General features: G+C 46.4%; 1 protein-coding gene across 1 annotated transcript in view; it reads left to right on the forward strand.

Annotated features, from left to right (window-relative positions):
• The window catches only part of DRC11 (dynein regulatory complex subunit 11), a 175,038-nt gene that overhangs the window by 114,472 nt on the left and 40,066 nt on the right, over positions 1-20,500 (forward strand). The window contains exons 12-15 of the mRNA XM_055403644.2: positions 4,010-4,068; positions 7,577-7,659; positions 15,608-15,715; positions 20,038-20,237. Coding sequence (XP_055259619.2) covers positions 4,010-4,068; positions 7,577-7,659; positions 15,608-15,715; positions 20,038-20,237 — 450 coding nt within the window. The remainder of the gene's footprint in view (positions 1-4,009; positions 4,069-7,576; positions 7,660-15,607; positions 15,716-20,037; positions 20,238-20,500) is intronic.

Genomic DNA, 20,500 nt, shown 5'->3' on the forward strand with positions numbered 1-20,500 from the left:
CCATTTCAGCCAAGGCAGCCGGACAAGAGAAGGAAAGAAGAGAAACAGTCCTTATTTGTGGATGACATGAATGGCTATTTAGAAAGTCCCAAGGACTCTCAAAACTCCTCGAAATAAAAAAGTGCATTCAGCAAGGTTTTAAGATACAAGGGGAATGTATAAAAATCAATCATATTTCTATCTACTAGCAATGAACAGGTAGACACCAGGATGAAAAATATATCACTTAAAATCACTCAAAAATGAAATACCTAGGTGTGAAGCTAACAAAACATGTATAGGACTTGTATGCTAAAAGAACACCATGCTGATGAAAGAAATCAAAGCTCTGAATAGACAGACATACTATGCACATAGATTGGAAGACCAAATGTTGTAAAGATGTCAGTTCTTTCCACATCAGTATACTAGATTAATCCAATTATTATCGAAATCCAAGAAAGATAGTTATAAACATAGAAAAGATTATTTTAAAATGTATATGGAAAGACAGTGAATCTAGAATAGCTAAGATGATTTTGAAAAAAGAGCAATAAAATAAAAAGAATCCATGCATGTGATTTCAAGGCTTATTATACAGCCATAATAATCAAGACTGTTTGCTGTTGGTAGAGGGTTAAACCACAAATCAGTGAAACAGGACAGTTGAGATATAGGCTTGCACAAATAAACCTGACTGATTTTTGACAAAGATGCAAATGCAATTCAAGCAGAAACCTTTTCTGTAAATGGTGCTGAGCTGGTGGCCATCCACAGAGTAAAAAAAGAAGAAAAACAACCTTAATTCTTACATCGTGTACAAAAATTAACTCAAAATGGATCGTGGACTTAGATGTAAAATGTAAAACTATAACTTTTAAAATATATAGGGGAAGATACACAATGGAATATTACTCAGCCATAAAAGGAACACATCTGAGTCGGTTCTGATGAGGTGGGTGAACTTAGAACCTATTACACAGAGTGAAGTGAGTCAGAAAGAGAAAGGTAAATACCGTATTCTCACACATACACGGACTCTAGAAAGGTGGTCCTGGAGAACTTGTTTTCAGGGCCGCAATGGAGAAACAGAGATAGAGAACAGACTCACGTACGTGGGGGGAGGGGGGGAGAGGGGAGACGTGTGGAGAGAGTGACACGGAAACTGACGTCACCGTGTGTAAAATAATAGCCATGGGAATTTGCTGTAGGTCTCAGGAACTCAGAGAGGGGCTCTGTATCAACCTAGAGGGCTGGGATGGGGAGGGAGATGGGAGGGAGGTTCAAGAGGGAGGGGGTGTATGTGTACCTATGGCGGATTCATGCTGAGGTTTGGCAGAAAACAAAATTCTGTAAAGCAATTACCCTTAAATTAAAAAATAAATAAATTTTTTAAAAATTGATGAAAAAACTACATAGGGGAAAATGTTTTGGATCTAAGATTAGCAAAGCCTTCTTAGAATTAGCATTGAGAGCACAAATCCATTAAAGGAAAATTAGGATTTCATCAAAATTAAACATGTTTGTGAAAGAGCCTGTTAGGAGGGTAAAAAGTCTAGCCACAGATTGGGAGAAAGTATTCACAAACCATGTATCTAAGGAAGATCTAGTATGTAGAACATAAAAAGAACACTCAAAACTCAACACTTAAAAAAAGAAAACAATCCAATTATAATATGGACTGAAGACATGAACTGACATGTCACCAAAGTGGATGTACAGAGGGGAAATGAGCACAGAAAGGGTGTCTGTCATGAGCCACTAGAAAAAAGCAAATTAAAACCACAAAGAGATCACTTCTCACCCACAAGGATGGCTGAAATAAAAGCACTGGCATCGCCAGTTGCTCAAGAGGGCAGGGACAAACTGCTCCCACTTTTGAAAGCTCGGTGGGAGTGTAAAGTGGTGTGTCAGCACATGAAAGTTGGCATTTCTTAAAAAACCAAACACGCCACTGTGTGTGTGTCTGTGTTCAGTAGGTAAATTGTGCCTGACTCTTTGCAACCCCATGGACTGTAGCCTGCCTCTGCCCATGGAATTTTCCAGGCAAGAATACTCGAGTGGGTAGCCATTTCCTTCTCCAGGGATCTTCCAGACCCAGGGATCAAAGCTGCACAGGAGAACTCCCGTGTCTCCCCTGTTGGCTGGTGGATTCTTTACCACCTGGGAAGCCCACAGCATCTGCCATACAACCCAGCAATTACACTCATGAGCATTTACGCCAATAAATGAAGGCTTACACACACACACACACACACACACACACACACACATACACATTTGTTGTACCATAATCAGTTCATAATAGCCCCAAACTAGAAACAACAATTGAAAGAATAGTGAACCTGGAAACATTTCCTGAGAATTATGATGAGTGAAAAGCAAGAAGTAACATACTCTAGGGCTCTGCTGATAGAACATTCCTGAAAGGACAAAAATTGTAGAAACAGAGAAGGGATTAGAGGTTTCTAGTAAAGCTGGGGTGGCCGAGAGAGAGCAACTTGAAGGATCCTTTTGGTGATAGGAAACCTTCTTGACTGTATCCGTGTCAGATCAATATCTTGGTTGGGACCTTGAGAGAAGTGCTGCAAGATGTTACCGTTGGGAGAAACACTCTAAAGGTTGCATCTCTATCAGTTCTTGGAACTGCATGTGAATCTGACATCATCTCAAAATAAAGCATTTCAACTTTTAAAATACTGAAAAACATCAAGTATAGCTACCTGCAGCCACATCGGTGAATGTTGTAATCGTAATACTGGTTGGAGGAAGCCAGACACTAAAGAGTCTGTACTGTAAGACGCCATGTCCAAGAACAGGTGATGTGCGTCCACAGAGAAGTCAGAGGGATGGTTACCTTACAGACTGGAAAACCACATGAGAACAGACTTCAGGAATGACGAGAGTGCGTTCTGAATTTTAAACCGGGTGGTTGGTGATGTGGTGCTATGTAAAAATTAAATGTGAAAAGTTTATCAACCAGATGTGGTTACATAAATTATGGTGTAATCAAAATAATAAAGCATGGGTGAATGGGAAATGGACGTGGAAGAGTGGGGAGGACAGAGTGCATATGTACCCTACTGTGTGTAAAATACGTAACTGACAGCCCACTGCACAGCACAAGGAGGAAAAGAAGGACCCGTATGTGAAACAGATCGCCAGTCCAGGTCCGATGCATCAGACCGGGCACTCAAAGCCCCTGCACTGGGACAGCCCCGAGGGATGGGACGGGGAGGGAGCTGGGAGGGGGCTCAGGATGAGGGCACATGTACACCCGCGGCTGATTCATCTCAGTCGGTCAGTTCAGTCGCTCAGTCGTGTCTGACTCTTTGCGACCCCGTGGACTGCACATGCCATGTCAATGTATGGCAAACACCACCACAATATTGTAAAGCAATTAGCCTCCAATTAAAATAGATTAATTAATTTTTAATAAAAAGAAGGGCCCAAAGGGAATCCTGTGTAACAGGGAACACGAGTCACCCAAGGAGCATGAGATACGGCAAAGAAAGACAGGGGTCAGGCTGGGGAACTTGAACTTCATCCTGTGGGCATATTTTCGACAGAAGAGCTCAGAGATCAGCTCTGCTTTAAGGGACCACGTCCCAGCACCGCTCTTCAGCCGTCACAAGGATCTGAGTGCAAAGCCCTTGGGAAACCAGAGGCCGCCTGGCATTTGTGGCTCCAGGTTTGGGGCCGGTGCTGAGAGGCGATCAGAACCAAGGACAAGCATGGCTGATTGTGCACTGGGCGCTCCCACCCTTTGTCGTAAGCATCCCGGGCCCAGAGGAAGAGCCAGGACGCCCGGGGCCTGTTGGGAACTCAGGGTCCATGCGGGTGTCGGGGTGGCCACCTCCCCTGCAGATTCCTGTGCGCGGGAAGTCTTGCTGCTCCAGATCCAGGTCCCACGATTGACTTTACCGTTCCCCAGCCCCCAAACCAGGCTCCTCAGCTCATTTCTAGAGCTCATTTTTCTGTGTTTTTACTGAATGATTGGGGGTTTTTTTTTTCTTCCGTTTTCTTCCAGAAGGATAAAAAGAAGAAAGGCAGGAAAGGGAAGAAGGATAAAGACCTGACGGCGGACAGGTGAGGCGGGCAACCCAGAGCAGAGCCCGGGACGTGGCCCGGGTCCTCTCGGCCTGGCCTGGGAGAGGCACCGCCCCTCCCGGCTTTGTACGCCACACCCTTCATCCTGGCAGAGGTGGTGGGTGAAGCCCGGGGACCACCCTGCAGTCCTGCACCCACGCCGGCATCCTCGACCTGGGAGATGCAGACTCAGCCCCATCGCTTCTGAGGCCGTGTGACGTTTTAAGCTTTAAAATTCTTGGGGTTCTGAAGAAGTTTATTAAGAAATAGCATCCTGCTATAGCTTCTGAGGGAATTCTGAGACTTGAGGGCTGACACAGTTCTTGTTCCCTGTCTGTCCCTGGGTCTGGCCACTGGGGCCCTTTATAAATGCTCCTCGAAGCAAAGGATGAGGACTCATCACAAAGGGATGGTTCCATCTCCTTGAGCTTCATTGGCTGAACTTTGATATTAATGGGTAATTGAAAAAGCTCACTTTAAGCTGAAATGGCCTTCAGTGCTTTAGCATTAGAAATAGTTAGGGCCAAGGTTTTCAAACATTTTCACGGAGTTTGATTAAAATCCCCTCTAAGGGAATGTCAGGAATCATTTTGAATATATACCTTTCTTCCCCGTGGGTTTGTCCACAGGTGACAGGGGTTGCTCCCTGTTAGGTGTGTTCCCTAGTTCCTCTCTGGACTTCCCAGGTGGCACTCATGGTAAAGGACCTGCCTGCCAATGCAGGAGACACAGAAGATGCAGGTTCGATCCCTAGTTTGGGAAGATTCCCTGGAGGAGGAAATGGCAACCCACTTCAGTATTCTTGCCTGGAGAACCCAGTGGACAGAGGGGCCTGGTGGGTTACAGTCCACGGGGTTGCAAAGAGTCTGATGCAACTGAAGCAACTTATCATGCATGCGTACTTGTTCCGCTCCGGGTGCAGTGATACAGTCCCAAACTCTACGAGAGAGGACCCATGAGAGAGGGAGCCAGCTTGGGATCATCCACGTGGAAAGTGGGAACCAGAGCTCACGCATGCCCCGGGCCCCCAGCAGGAAGCCTCTGTAATGTTGCCTAGCCTGGGTGTGGCCTTGGCTCTGGGGAGAGACGGCTTCCTTAGGATATCCCTGGAAGGAGGAGCTGCTGAGTTTCCATTGTTTGGGAAAAGGTTCAAGGTCAGAAGCGGTGGCTGACCGCTGCCGGGTCAGCATTCTGAGATACAGGCGCCCCAGTTCCTGGGAAGGCATCGCCTACTGGTGACCGATACTGATGCCTCCTGGGGACACAGGGACATCACGGCCCCTGACCTGGAGGAGGGTCCAGCCGGAGGGTCCAGCCCCGCCTACACGCGGAGCCACCTCTGTCTTTAGTGACTCTTCCATGCCACTTTTCTCTCATTTCCTTCCATCAGTCTTTCTGAGAAGATCCTGCTAAGTGTCTTTACTGGATACCACCCAGAGCTCACCTCAGATCTGCCAGTACGAGCCGGCTACTAAGTTAACATTATCCATTCATGTTTAAAGAACCACGCGACTGAGTCCAGCTCTGCTTTAACCACACAGGACACACGCGTGCAGCTCGTGGACCATGTCTGTTAGACAATGAATGTGTTCTTGGCATATGTTTCTTTACAGTTGAACTGTCATAAATGGGCCACAAGCAATTCTCTAGTGAAATGAAGACCATTTTATGGTCTTTAAAAGTATTTTATTCACTTTTATGCCCAAAAGTACAGAAATACCTAGTCATCTCATTCCTGGAAGACTTTTTATTTTATTTTTGAAAGCTTAATGACTTTAAGACTTAATGAATGTTACTCATTAAGTAGGATTCAGTTAGTGGGCTAGTCCTCCACCAAGACCGTAAGACAACTCCTGTTTCTCTCACTCACTTAGCATAAACCTTAAATCAGCACTTTTACAACAGTTGATAAGATACATAGTTTTAGAGGGAAACTTATTTTATTCCATAGCAAGAGTTGATTTCACTGGAAAGATCCAAGTTTGTGTTCCAAACTTCTTAAGATATTTGGTTTTAATTACTTTAGTTAATCTCCTTCAATTTTATATTAATATTTTGCACATATGACTGTATTAAACAAATATTCAAGTTCAAACACTGCAACTTGTACTTCCTTGATATAGGTGAGATACATCATCCCAAATTCCATGTACAATGAAAACTTGCTTACTTCTCAGCTGAGAGCACACTCTTTTAAATATATTTGATAGAATAAAATTTCAGTCAACCAAAGGCTGGAGTCACTGAATTAACATATATCCCAATAGTATTTGGCTGAATCTCAGGGATGTACTTGAGGATTTTTTTCAATTTTAAACATTTTATTTTGTATTGGAGTATCAATGTTGCTGTAGTTTCGGGTGAACAGCGAAGGGCCTTAGCCATACATAGATATGTGTCCATTCTCCCCGAGCTGCTTTCCCATTCAGGCTGGCACATAGCATTGAGTTCCACATGCTCTATAGTAGGTCCTTGCTGGTTGTCCACTTTGAATTGAGTCTTTTTTTAATCACACTAACTTGAATCATAGAACAAAGAACATTTTAAACATATTTACATGAGTTTGAGTGAACTCCGGGAGTTGGTGATGGACAGGGAGGCCTGGTGTGCTGTGATTCATGGGGTCGCGGAGAGTCGGACACGACTGAGCGACTGAACTGAACTGAACTGTTCTTCATTCTAACGAAAGACTAGGCTGCACCAAACCATAAGGCCCCTAGAAATGAAATGGGAAAAGACGAAACATCTCGGAGGACTACACTGGACAGTATTTGAATGTGATCTATTGGAATTCCAGCAACCCAAGCCCCACTTAATTTCACTGGGAGTTTCATTCGTTAAGTGGAATACTATCTTCATTTTTTCCCCAATTAGTATAAATTGCCAGGGTACTGGCTGCATGCACACGCCCCCCCTTAGAGAAGTGATTTTGTCATCTGTAAACAGCAGAGAAGAGCTTAACACGCTCCTAAAGAATTACTACACTCACAGCTTCTGACATTTTGTCTTTTACATTAAAACGATTTCCCTTATAAGCCTTTGTTCCTTATAGATATTTCTTTTGAACTATTATGCTATGAAGTTAAAAGGAAACATCAATTTCATGAAGGATTAATGATCTGCTACAGCTTGCAGATGCTAACTGAATATATAATTATGGGCCCGTTATATTACTATTATTGGGTAATTTCTAACTCATATTTGTACCATTATGAAGGCTGTAGAAAGGGCAGACTTCAAGAGTTATAGCTGGTCTCAAATGCCCAAAGATATAATTCTTATTAATAGGAAATATCAGATATACCCATGGATGAGTGAAAGTATTGTTTTTAAAAAGCCTAATTCATCCCCAAATTGTAGAAACGATTCAAACATCAATTTATTTGTGTACATATGAATGTACTTTGAATTAGACCTGGTTGAAGTTTGCTACATTTGTGAGGATTAACATAAACATTGCAGATTTGATGTGTTTGCTCACAGAATCGATGGTCTTCTTTTTCCCCAGGACCATTGAATCTCTGTACAAGGAACTCGTGGAAGAAGGCTTACTGATCCAGGCACTGAAAGTCAACCTCTCAGATTACATTGGTAAAGCACACCGACAATGATGCGTGTGTGTGTCACATATGTATGTCACCCCTGGGGTTTAAGGACCTAACAGAGGGAGGTACGTTTCATCAGTGTTTTATCCCAAGTCTGGCCCCTGGTGGCTTGTAGTAAATGTTTGTTGGATTGAATTGGTTTGAGCTCTTCCTGCCCTGGGATCTAGTAGGTTTGACTCTCTCTCTTAATGTAGGAGAAGCAGGTTTCCAAACCTACTAGCTGGGCTCCCTAGGGCATTCTTTCTGGCTGAAGCTGAATTGAAGAAATGAAGAATTGTTCATGCTCTCATGATTATCAAAATGCCCTAGAGGCAGCACCTGGTACTTCCAACACAGCGTCCTTTTAGGAGGAATTCCTTCCAGAATTCTATCTAGGGGCCACCATGGGAGTAATAGGGAGGGATGCGCACAGCCGCCCAGTCGTGTCCGACTCTTTGCAACCCCGTGGACTGTAACCCACCAGCCTCCTCTGCCCGTGGAATTTTCCAGGCAAGAATACTGGATTGGGTTGCCATTTCCTATTCCAGGGGATCTTCCCGACCCAGAGATCGAACCCACATCTCTTGCATCTCCTGAATTGGCAGGCAAGTTCTTTACCACTGAGCCACCTGGGAAGCCCCAGTTGGGAGGAATTAGGAGGGGACATCTGCTATCACCGTCTTCAGCTGATGTCTCTCTCTTAGTTAGTGTTTAAAGAAACAGGCCCAAGGACCTGAAAGTGTGCTTAAAGCTTAAACTCCTTCCACCCTGATACAAACCCCGTGTTCACTTTTGTGCGTCTACAATCAGCGAGGACTTCCTCCCACAGAAACACAAATAGATAATCACTCAAAAAATTTTATATCATACAGCTGCCTAATATCCAGTTAATAATCAGTTTTTCCAGATAGTCCTGATTAGTCCTTTGTAACTGTCTTTCTCAGTCCAGAATGCCATCCGTGATCACGGAGGCGATGGTCGTATATCATTTTAGTCCTTTTCATTCCTTTGCATGTGTGCATAAGTTGCTCTCAGTCACGTCTGACTCTTTGCAGCCCTGTGGACTGCAGCCCGCCAGGCTCCTCTGTTCATGGAATTTTCCAGAATACTGAAGAGGCTTGCCCTTTCCTTCTCCAGGGGACCTTCCTGACTCGGGTCAAGCCCACACCTCCTGCACTGGCAGGCAGACTCTTTAGAGAAAGCCCTTCATTCCTTCTGTCTGTAAGTTTACAGGCTTTTTCAGTCCTTACCAACGCCGACAGTTTTAAAGTGTCTGAGCTGTTTCACAGACTGTCTTTCAGCTGGGTTGGTTTGATGGCTTCCTCCTGACTTGATTCATGTTGAATGCTTCTTACGGCAAAAAAAAAAAAAAAAATGTGGCAATATTGTGTCATCCTCAGCCTTTCACGCTGGAGGCATATGATGAAGCTTTGTCCCATCCCTGGTGAAGCTTCCGCAGATCCCTTCATTGTAAAGCATCATTTTCTCCTTTATTATCAATGATAATCTATGGGGGATCCTGGGGGCTCTGGAGATTCTGCTGCCAACCATATTAAAGATTTTAGCATCCATTGATGGTCTTTGCCTGCATTGATGGTTGCTCTGGTGGTCGTGAAGTGGGTATGTTCTAGCTCTATCTCCTTTATTTATTAGGTACCATTCTTCTGGAAAAAATTTCCCTCCCACCTTCCTTTTAAAACTGTGTGGTATCAGTGCGGACACATGGACTCTTTTTTCTTTTCATAATTGTATTGTCACCCATATCCATGTAATTCGTTCCAGTGTTTACAATGACCCAGTTTCAGCCTGCGGGAGCAAAAAGGCTAACATTTCCCTTGGATCAAAATATGATACTTTAATCCCTTTGAAATAGAGACACATTTCCTTCTTGGGCACTTGGAAGAAGCTTCATTTTTCCTAATGTTATAAGATTTTACCAGGCTGTGTATTGAAATATGTATTGGGTTTCTATTCATTTCCTGTTTCTTCTTCAAGTACTATAGGGTTTTTTCCTGGATTGCCTTGATTATGTTCTGTTAACTCTGTTTATATGAAAAAATACCACTGTTAGCAGAAGTCTATCTCCATACTCACAGTTGAGGTCTCTGAGTTCTGTCTGCTTTCTCTCTTCACAGCGTGTCTTTTATTGCTTCACTGAATCCCTGGTATTAGTACAGAGCCAGGCAGATGGTAGAGTCTTAAAAATTGTTGTTGCTCAGTTGCTCAGTCGTGTCTGACTCTTTGCAACCCCATGGACTGCAGCACTCCAGGCCTCCCTGTCCTCCATTATTTCCCAGAGTTTGCTCAAGTTCATGTCCACTGAGTCAGTGACGCCATCCAGCCATCTCATCCTCTGCTGCCCCTTCTCCTCCTGCCCGCAACCTTTCCCAGCATCAGGCTCTTTTCCAGAGAGTCAGCTCTTCACGTCAGGTGGCCAAAGTATTGGAGTTTCAGCTTCAGCATCAATCGTTCCAATGAATATTCAGGATTGATTTCCTTTAGGAATGACTGGTTTGATCTCCTTGCAGACTAAGGGCCTCTCAAGAGTCTTCTCCAGATCCACAATTTGAAAGCATCAGTTCCTCAGTTCTTGAAGAATTAATGGACATATTTCTCACCTTCTTACTGGTTTCTTACCCATCTCGTACTTTCTCAGTGATCTCTTTTGTCAGTTTCCGGGTAGCATCTTAAAGTTGCCTGGGGTCAAAGCAAGTAGAAATCGGCCTCTGCAGAGTGACCTCAAACGGAAATGACCCAGCCCAGCAACACCGTCAAGCTGCCTCCAGGCATGGCTTCCTCTTGCCTTTTCCATGTTTTTCTCATTTCTCCCAGTTAAGGTTCTTATCTTGAAAAGGTGGCAGTGGATCCTCCGAGATCCCCACATAAAAAATAGACAAAGCAGCTAGATGGCAACAGCCCATGGACAGCATTTACACCAAAACAAAATGAACCAAGTTTCCCCTCAAAGCCCAAAGTACAAGCCACTGGGGACAGAAAACCAGAAGAACCCCAAAGCAGCCATCAAGCACTCCCTGGAGAGCAGAGCGGGACCACAGTAGTAACTGCAGCTGGAACCGGGAGGAGTTTGCCCACCGCACCAGCAGATGCGTGACAATGGACAGCCTCCAAAAGTCTGAGCAACTGAGAACAGTCCAACCGCTAGACACTCTTGAAGTTGACCCTTCAAAGACAGGGCCTTATACTGCAAGGAAGCTCTTGGGAGTAGAGTTGAATTGGAGCATCTGAATAAGAACAGCAGCGATGAAGAAGAGAAAAGACCAGAATGAACTGGGGGAGGGGAACAGAGCCAGGACATCACAAGAAGCAAGCCACCGTACTGATGACAGACACGAAAACCACACAAAACAAGGGCTCTACGGGATCATAAAGCTACCCTACCCCAGCTATCTTCTCAGCATACTGGAATATTAGCTCATATATTTAAACAATGAAAAGTTCAAGGTCAAGCCCATGCAAAGCTTCTATTTAAAAGAAGGAAGAAAAAGGAGCAAAGTAACATCACAGAAAGATATACAGCAGACATACGCAGAACCTACTCTTTCAAACCAAGCAAATAAACATTAAGGAAATTATAGAAGATATGTAAGGATACACAAAATGGAATTAGAAACACGCAGAAATGAGTCAGAAATAATGGAGTATTTTAAACGGAAAAATTGTTTTAGGAAAAAACTAAATTACAGTGAATACAAGAATGAATAAAGTCAACAAACCAAGCTTTAAGAGAAATGAAATGTGAAAGACAGAAATTTTTTAAATAAAACTAGAAATGAAAAGTGAGATTAAAAGATTTACAAAGAAAGCAACAAATACTCAAGGTAGGCAAAGAAAATCCACACAGGCAGGCAAAGATAATGCACATCCCTGAAGAGGAAAACCAAGGCAGAGAAAGAGACACATGCTGAGAATTTTCATTCATGAAAAGTTTCCCAAAACAGAAGTGCAGACCACATCATGGCTGATGATACTTTGTGTGTGGGGCCATCAACTCCAGTGGACCAACTCCAAGACGCGTTCTAATAAAAGCTCCAGACTTAGGGAAGGAGAAACACCTTTTGGCGTTACCCCTTCTCCTTTTCTGGCTCAAAGCTAGACAAGCAGGGCAAGTTGTCTGTGCCTCACCAATTCCCCATCCAGGCTAGAGTTGGCTGGGGGGCTTAGCATGTGTAATTCCACTCTCTTCTCAACACCACGCAAATCCCAAAACCCGCTAGGGTCATAGCAGCTAGGACTGAAAGAGACTTGGTAGAGAGGATGTTCAAGTTCGTCATGGCTGGCCCCCAAGGCTCAGCTTCCAGCGCTCCCCACTGCCGCCGCCTGGTTCCTTGCTGTGCCCCTCCACATCTGCCCAGCTCTGAGCACTGGCCCTGTGCCCAACAGCCAGCTCCCACCGCAAGCTCGGGTATGCCAGAGATAGTGTGTTTCCTTTATATCACTGTCATCTAGCATCACAGCTGCTAAGCTGCCAAGGTTATTCAAATTCAATCCTTCTTACAGTGACAAACTTTATTTTCTTGGGCTCCAAAATCACCGCAGATGGTGACTGAAGCCATGAGATTAAAAGACGCTTGCTCCTTGGAAGAAAAGTTATGACCAACCTAGACAGCATATTAAAAAGCAGAGACATTGTTTTGCCAACAAAGGTCCATCTCGTCGAGGCTATGGTTTTTCCAGTAGTCGTGTGTGGATGTGAGAGTTGGACTATAAAGAAAGCTGAGCCCTGAAGAATTGATGCTTTTGAACTGTGGTGTTGGAGAAGACTCTTGAGAGTCCCTAGGACTGTGAGGAGATCCAGCCAGTCCATCCTAAAGGAGATCAGTCCTGAATATTCATTGGAAGGACTGATGCTGAAGCTGAATCTCCAATACTTTGACCACCTGATGGGAAGAGCTGACTCACTGGAAAAGACCCTGATGCTGGGAGAGATTGAAGGCGGGAGGAGACGGGGACGGCAGAGGACGCGATGGCTGGATGGCATCGCCGACCCGACGGACGTGAGTTGAGTTTTTTCTTGTGCGTGTATGTCCCCCTTCTCTGCATTTTTTCCTCTCTGTGTTCATTTGCCGGGGCTGCTGTAACAGGCACCACAGCGGGGCAGAGGGGGCGCTTAAACAACAGAAAATCACTCTCCCAGCTCTGGAGGCCAGAAGGCCAAGGCCAAGGTGTCGGCGGTGTTGGTTCGCTTTGGAAGCCCTGGGCTGTCCCAGCCCCCGCTCTGGCCTGCTCCCTGGGGCCGCGCTGTCCTCGGGCTCACGGGGCCCGCGCTGACCTTGCCCTGGGTCTGGCGTCTCACCTGGTGGTTTGCTGTCAGTCACTGGCGTTCCTCGGCTTCTGCTCTATCTCCCACCCCTGCCCTCATCCTCACGTGACCTCCTCCCTGTGTGTGTGTGTGTGTGTGTCTGTCTCCAGACTTCCCCTGTTTATAAAGGACACCCTTGTTGGATTAGGACTCACCCTAAGAATCCACCAGGGATTGAACCCACGTCACCTGCATTGGGAGGCGGATTCTTTGTAATGAGTCGCCAGGGAAGCCCCACTGAGACACATTTTAAATGTTTCTTAGAGCCAAGGCTAAAGGGAGATTTTAGACTTTCTATATCCTATGTGTAGAGCTTTCACAGTGGCTGAGTGATAAAGAATGTGCCTGCCAATGCAGGAGACGTGGGTTCGATCCCTGGGTGGAGAAGATGCCTTGGAGAAGGAAATGGCAACCCACTCCAATATGCCTGCCTGGAAAATCCCATTAGCAGAGGAGCCTGATGGGCTACAGTACGGGGGGTCACAAAAAAGTTGGACACGACTTAGCGAGTAAACAACCACCACCCTAAAAACCTCAGCTTAGTTCGTTTCCTCTGCGATGACCCTGTTTCCAAACAAGGTTACATTCTGAGATACTGGGAGTCGGGGCTTCCACACGCGGATTTTAAGAGGGCACGGTCCGAGCCGTGACACCTTCTGTTTCTCTCCCTGCTGTTGTCCTCGGTCTCCCTGCCCATTTTCACGCTATCTCCAGTGCCTTTTCGTCCACTATTTCCGTCTTCCCTCCCTCATGGAAGACCTCGTGTCCGCAAGGAACCCTGAAGTCGCTAAGTACTGAATGAGTCCATGGGAAAAGCTGATTACAGCTTCCATGCTGGGAAATAGCCAAACGTAGTAACACGCTTTCAGAATGAGTCTCATCACCTGGCAAAGGGTCCTTCCCTGTCTTGGAACCAGCACCCACCAGTTCAGCTTTATTTGTCTAAATAAAATCTGCTGGGGGTCTACAAAACAGGGCACACCTCAGGTATTAGCTTTGATTTACTTAAGCAGGAAAAGGGGGTCACTTTCACATCCCCCCCAATGCCATGTTTACAGCAACAAGTGCTGGACTGAACAGTGGCTGCAGGAGCCTTCCTGCTCCAGTGAAGGCGAAATTAACCACTCTTCTGTTTATTACCTTCTCATTTCAGAGCATGGGGCTCAGAAGCCGTAAGGCGAGCTTTCATTATCACTCATCTCCTTCACCAAGACCACTGTCCTTGCCAAGGACTTTTTTCATGTGGAGGCTTTGAAAAGCTGTCATTCACAGCAAAACAGCAATCATTATCTAGTTTTTAACTCTCATTTTCTTAGCACTTGAAAATGCTTTAAAGCCCTCAATATTTTCAGGACTTCATAGGCACATGAATGTATTAATGTCCTTTTAGTGTTTTCATACACACATAAAGGTGTCTGTCGAACGTATATAATGTTGCGCTCTGCAAGATCCCAAGTGTTATGAAAAGAAAAAAAAATCAAGAAATTGTGATTCATTTATGAAATATTTTTTCTTCAGATTCAGGTACAGATCAAGAGAGAATCAAGTGAGCATGTAAAAGTCCATCCTCATGACAAATGGAGACAGCCAAACTAATTTTCCTGGTGACCTTATCTAAATTAGTTGGAAAATAACACTTCAGATTTATGACTAGTTACAATTAAGCTCTTTGAAGCCTTCTAATTAAACCTGTAAAGATTTATTTCGATATTATTCCTTTGGTAATCATTTAAAAATGATAAAAATGTTAATGAATATCACCCTCAAAAGGAGATATTTCTGTTTATCCCAAATTAGACTCAGATCCTTCCTTTCAAATGATTGCATTTCGGGTTCAGATTTACACACCTCCAATACAAATTTCACATCCATTTTAAATAAGTTATTTTTAAAGTTTGTGCAAATGTTAGACATAATCTCTTGGAATAGAAATTAAACCAAACCTGTTGTGTTTTAATTTACTTTATATGTCCTTCATTATAGCACTTGCTCTTCACGTGCCTAACATTCAAAGGTTATTTTTTAAAATACTGGGAGGTTAGTCGTACTCAACATAATTCCCAGTTATTGTAGCGAGTACAGAAATGTTTCTGTGGCTGGAAGTTTTTCTTCAAGCCTTTATCTAAAAAGTTCTTCATGATGACTCTTCCATAATGCAATTATATTTGCTCAGAAGTATTAAATTTGTATTCTCTGTTCATTTTTGTTGTTCTTGTTCAGTTGCTAAGTCATGTCCAACTCTTTGTGACCCCACGGACTGTAGCATGCCAGACTCCTCTGTCCTTCACTGTCTCCCCGAGTTTGCTCAAGTTCACGTCCATTGCATTGGTGACGCCATCCAACCATCTCGTCCTCTGCTGCCCCCACCTTCTTTTACCTTCAAATTTTCCCAGCATCAGAGTCTTTTCCAGTGAGTTGTCTCTTCACATCAGGTGGCCAAAGTATTGGAGCTTCAGCATCAGTCCTTCCAGTGAATATTCAGGGTTGATTTCCTTTAGGGTGGACTGGTTGGATCTCTTTGCTGTCCAAGGGATTCTCAAGAGTCTTCACTTGTTAATTCTGCGAACAACTAAACTATGAGGCTCAGACTGGCATAGTTTCCAGTTCATTCATCCTCTGTTTCTTTTCTCCCCAGGTGAGTACAGCTACCTGGGGACGAGCCTTCGCCAGGTGTCCATAGAACCCATGCCTTCCCTCCTGGATGTCCGACAACTCGTCACCCTGTACGGGATCCTGCCACTAGGTAAGGGCTCCTCCTGCCCTGCTGCGCCTGTGCTAGAAGCAGGGATGTCTGCTCGTGTCTTCCTGGTTGTCGTCAACGTGCACTGCAGCTTAACCCTTCCTACCGAGAACTGTGATTAAGGGTCGATCAGCCGGATTGAGGCATCCTGGAGCACCCAGGAAGGTACTGCCTGGGAAGCACAGCTGTAGCACCTTTGAGTGTCTGCTTAGCATTCTTTTCTTTTTACTGGAGTATAGGCGCTTTGCAGTGTCGTGTTTCTATTGTACAGTGAAGTGAATCAGCAGTACATATACATGTATCCCTCCCCTTCTGGACTTCTTTCCCATTCTGGTCACCACAGTCCGTTCAGTAGAGTTCCCTATACCGTATGCTATGCAGTTTGTTGTCATGAGTCACCTATTTCACACGTGGCACCAGTGGTGTGTGTGTGTGAGTCCCATTCTCCCCCTCTTGCCCCCTTAATATCCATACATTTGCTCTCCACACCCGTGTCTCTGTTTCTGCTTTGAAAACAAGATCATCTTTACCATTTTTCTAGATTCCACATGTATGACTTAAAAGGGAAAGTGAAGTCGCTCAGTCGCGTCGGACTCTTCGCGACCCCATGGACGGCAGCCCACCAGGCTGCTCCGTCCACGGGATTCTCCAGGCAAGAGTACTGGAGCGGGGTGCCAGTGCTTCTCCAGGGGATCTTCCCGACCCAGGGGTGGAACCCGGCTCTCCTACACTGCGGGCAGACGCTTTGCCCTCTGAGTCCCCAGGGAAGCTGTGAGTTGACACACAGGACCTGTTCTTCTCCTTCCGACTGACTTCACTCTGCGCGACGCTCTCCGGTTGGTCCAGTCTCTGCAAGCGCCCTGGTTTCGCTCCTCTGATGGCTGAGTAGTATTCCATTCTGTGTGTGCCACATCTCTGCCCAGTCCTCTGCCGAGGGGCATTTAAGTTGCTTTCATGTCCTGGCTGCTTAACTTTCTGGGCTGAAATCCCTGATGCCCAAACGCTGGAGAAATGACAGACAAAGCAAGCCCCTATCATTCAAAGTAACCTCAGCCTAAGGTTAAGCCCACCTTTTATGCACAGGCTCTGTCACCAGGTCCTTAATAGAGCCAGCCCTTCCGTGGAGCTATGTTTCATAGATGTAAAGAATCAAGACTCTGCCAGCTTCCACTGAGGTTCAGTCACGATTGTTCAAGCAGACCAGAGTCTGCGGAAAGTCTGGGCTCGCCATAAGAAATACCTGCTTCCCTCCTTCACTTTTGTGTGTGTTCTCATGACTTTGTGTGTGACCTGAGTCACGGGGACAGGGGCAGGAACCCCGGCCAGGCTGTGCTCTGATGATCATCCTGAACTGTAAATCGCGTGACTTGTTTAATTTGCTTTAAAGCGAGATGGGAATAGTTTGGACACTTCTTATCTTATTCCACTTTTCTTTTTTGCTGTATCACGTGGCATGTGGGATCTTAGTTCCCCCACCAGGGATGAAACCCCAGCCCCCTGCAGTGTAAACGAGGAGACTAAGCCCCTAGACCGCCAGGGAAGTCCCTGTACTTTGACTTAAATACGAACTTAAAGTTCAGGACTTGCCGGCTGATTCCAGGGAGAATCCGCCTGCCAATCCAGGGGACACAGGTTCCATCCCTGATCCAGGAAGATCGGAGCTGCTAAGCCCGTGCACCACAGCTATTGAGCCTGAGCTCCAGAGCCTCGGAGCCGCAATTCCTGAGCTCATGTGCAGGAACTACCAAAGCCTGTGGGCCCTAGAGCCCGTGCCCCACAGCGGGAGAAGCCACGCCACGGGAAGCCCTCATACCACCACGAGAGTGGAGTCCTGTCTCACCGCCACTTCAGAAAGCCACTCGCACAGCAGTGAAGACCCAGCGCAGCCAAAAATAAATAAATGCATGACCTAAAAGGAACCTAAACCTATTGGCAAGAAAGAGCGCGTTCTTTCAACTTCACGTCAGAAATAATACGTGGAATTAGGGGTCAACATAGTGCAGTGCAGGTCGCTCAGTCGTGTCCGACTCTTTGCGACCCCGTGGACTGTAACTTACCAGGCTCCTCTGTCCGTGGGATTTTCCAGGCAAGAGTCCTGGACTGGGTTGCCATTTCCTTCTCCAAAGAAAGTGAAAGTCACTCAGTCGTGTCTGACTCTTTGTGACCCCATGGAGTATACAGTTCATGGAATTCTCCAGGCCAGAATACTGGAGTAGGGAGCCTATCTGTTCTCCAGGGGATCTTCCTGACCCAGGAATTGAATCCAGGTCTCCTGCATTGCAGGCAGACTCTTTACCAGCTGAGCCACAAGGGAAGCCCACGGGTCAACACAAATAAGATGCATATATCATGGACGGAGGAGCCTGGTAGGCTGCAGTCCATGGGGTCGCTAAGAGTCGGACACGACTGAGCGACTTAACTTTCACTTTCCACTTGCATGCATTGGAGGAGGAAATGGCAACCCACTCCAGTATTCTTGCCTGGAGAATCCCAGGGACGGGGGAGACTGGTGGGCTGCCGTCTATGGGGTCACACAGAGTCGGACACGACTGAAGCGACTTAGCAGCAGCAGCAGAACATAAACAAATACGTAATCCTCGGGGATCTGCATATTTGGGGTCAGTAAAATCAATATGTAACTCTTACAGGATCCACATAAATAGATGCGCCCTGAACTCCCATCGCAGCGTGATGGAAGGCAGTAGAGAGCCAAGAACACCGAGAGGTGACAGGGTTTTCAAGGAACGCCTCACCAATGAGGCTGTGGTGGGTTTGCATCATCGACCTGAGGGGCGTCGTCTCCAGGCTGCCTTGAGGGTCCCTGGAAGAAGTGTGCCCAGGACACATCCTGCTCGGACCCTCCTTCCGTCACTGAGGACCTGGAGTCCTCGCAGGGGTCTGCCCGCCCCAAGCCGCAGACCCAGCGGGGCCTTTGTTCCCATGACCTGTTCGCGGGTTTACAACCTACCAGCAAGTCAGACGGAGAAACTCGCTCCCGTGGCACATTGCGAGGGCTCCGTCTAAATACCGTGTGTCTGTAAGAGCATCCGGTTACAAAACGGCCTGACTGTTCAGGGCGCCACTGCCAGGGTGAGGGATCCTTTGTCTGGACGGCCTCTCTTTGCCATCATGGAATCAGGGTCTGCTTCATCGTAACACGGTATCGTCGCGCTCACCAAGTGCGGATGACGCATGCCCGGGTTATTTCATTTTAGAGAGAAGGTGCGCAAAACTACCTTCCATTTTGTGGCACGTAGCAGGTAACCATAAGCCTTCTTTCTGATGACGCAGATCAATTCCCTGTGTCTTGTCGATCACACACAAAGAAACAGAGACGCACAGTCGTACTTAGAATACTGATACATTCCCAGCTGACCCAGAGCGCCCAGCAGTGGACCCACAGCAGACCAGTGTGACACGGATGCTCTGACCGCAGTGCTCTCCAGGATTTCATTCCATCCGCTCTCTAACTGGTTGGCACCAACATGTGCTCTGGTCGTGTTCAGAATGACGGAAGAGAGCGAACCCGAGTCCCAGTCTGGACTCAGAGGACATGGACAGTGTGGTGGACAGCAAAAGCCAGAGGCCTCTGCGTGACCCGATGAGTCGCATCATTTCATTGTCAAGGGTCGTGTTCACTCCGCCCCACTGACGGCCAGACCCCCAGGGCAGGAGAAACCAACACAGACTTACTGCATAACACAGGGAACTCTGCTCAGTATTCTGTCCTCACCTTTCAGGAGAAGAGAACTTGAGAAAGAACAGGTACACACGTGTGTGTGTAACTGAACCACCTCACTGTACACCTGAAGCCAACCCAATGTTGTTAATCGACTGTACGGCAATATAAACTAAAAATGTTTAAAGCGCAGGCTCCTGCCGTCTGGATCTCGGTTTTTCCCCTTTCCCCCTGTATCTTCCTGTCTGCTTCACATTCATCTCCCCAAGCCTTCAAAGGGCGTAGTGCTGTTGCTGACAAGCAGAGAATCCCCTGCCCCCTCCCCACAGAATGCCAGAGGGGAGTCATCGCAGGAATGTTCTTTAAAATTACCAGTTTAGGGGGAATGCTGGGGTGAGGGTGAGAGAGAAGTGATGTATTGGACGCCCAAGGAGACCCGACAGTTCCACCTTGACGTGCAAATCAAAGGCGTCACCGAGCCGGCTGAGACAGGAGGCGCGGCCCTGGGGAGAACGCTTTCAACACACCCGTCACTGTTGTCGAGACTGGGGTCAGGCCGTGGAGTCACGGCCTTGCGGGATCCTGACCTAAGAACCACTTGTTTTTTTGGCAGGATCTTAGAGCCTCTGCTTCTGCCTTTTTTTAGGCTCTGCAGCCGTGCACGAGAAAGCCCCTTTGGTGAAGTCCCTGCTGCTGGCTGGACCGTCTGGGGTGGGGAAGAAGATGCTGGTCCATGCCATCTGTACCGAAACGGGAGCCAACCTCTTCAATCTGTCTGCCGCCAACATCACCGGGAAATACCCGGGCAAGAACGGCCTCCAGATGATGCTGCATGTGGTCTTCAAGGTATTTGTCACATTGCCCGATCTCAGGTTCTCCTCCTCCTTTCATGTTACACTTTCAAATGCTGCAAGGTGAGATGGTTCGATGGCATCACCACCTCAGTGAACATGAGTTTGTCCAGCATCTCCGGGAGACGGTGGAGGACTGGGAGGCCTGGCAGGCTGCAGTTCATGGGGTCGCAAAGAGTCGGACATAGCAACCGAATGACAGCAACAATTTCCTTAAGTCACCCAGCACAGTCCCTTTCCCTAACTGACATACACATC

Source organism: Moschus berezovskii, chromosome 4 (genome assembly GCF_049115385.1).
Source record: "Moschus berezovskii isolate FMDL1 chromosome 4, NW_MosBer_1.0, whole genome shotgun sequence".
Lineage (NCBI taxonomy): Eukaryota > Metazoa > Chordata > Mammalia > Artiodactyla > Moschidae > Moschus > Moschus berezovskii.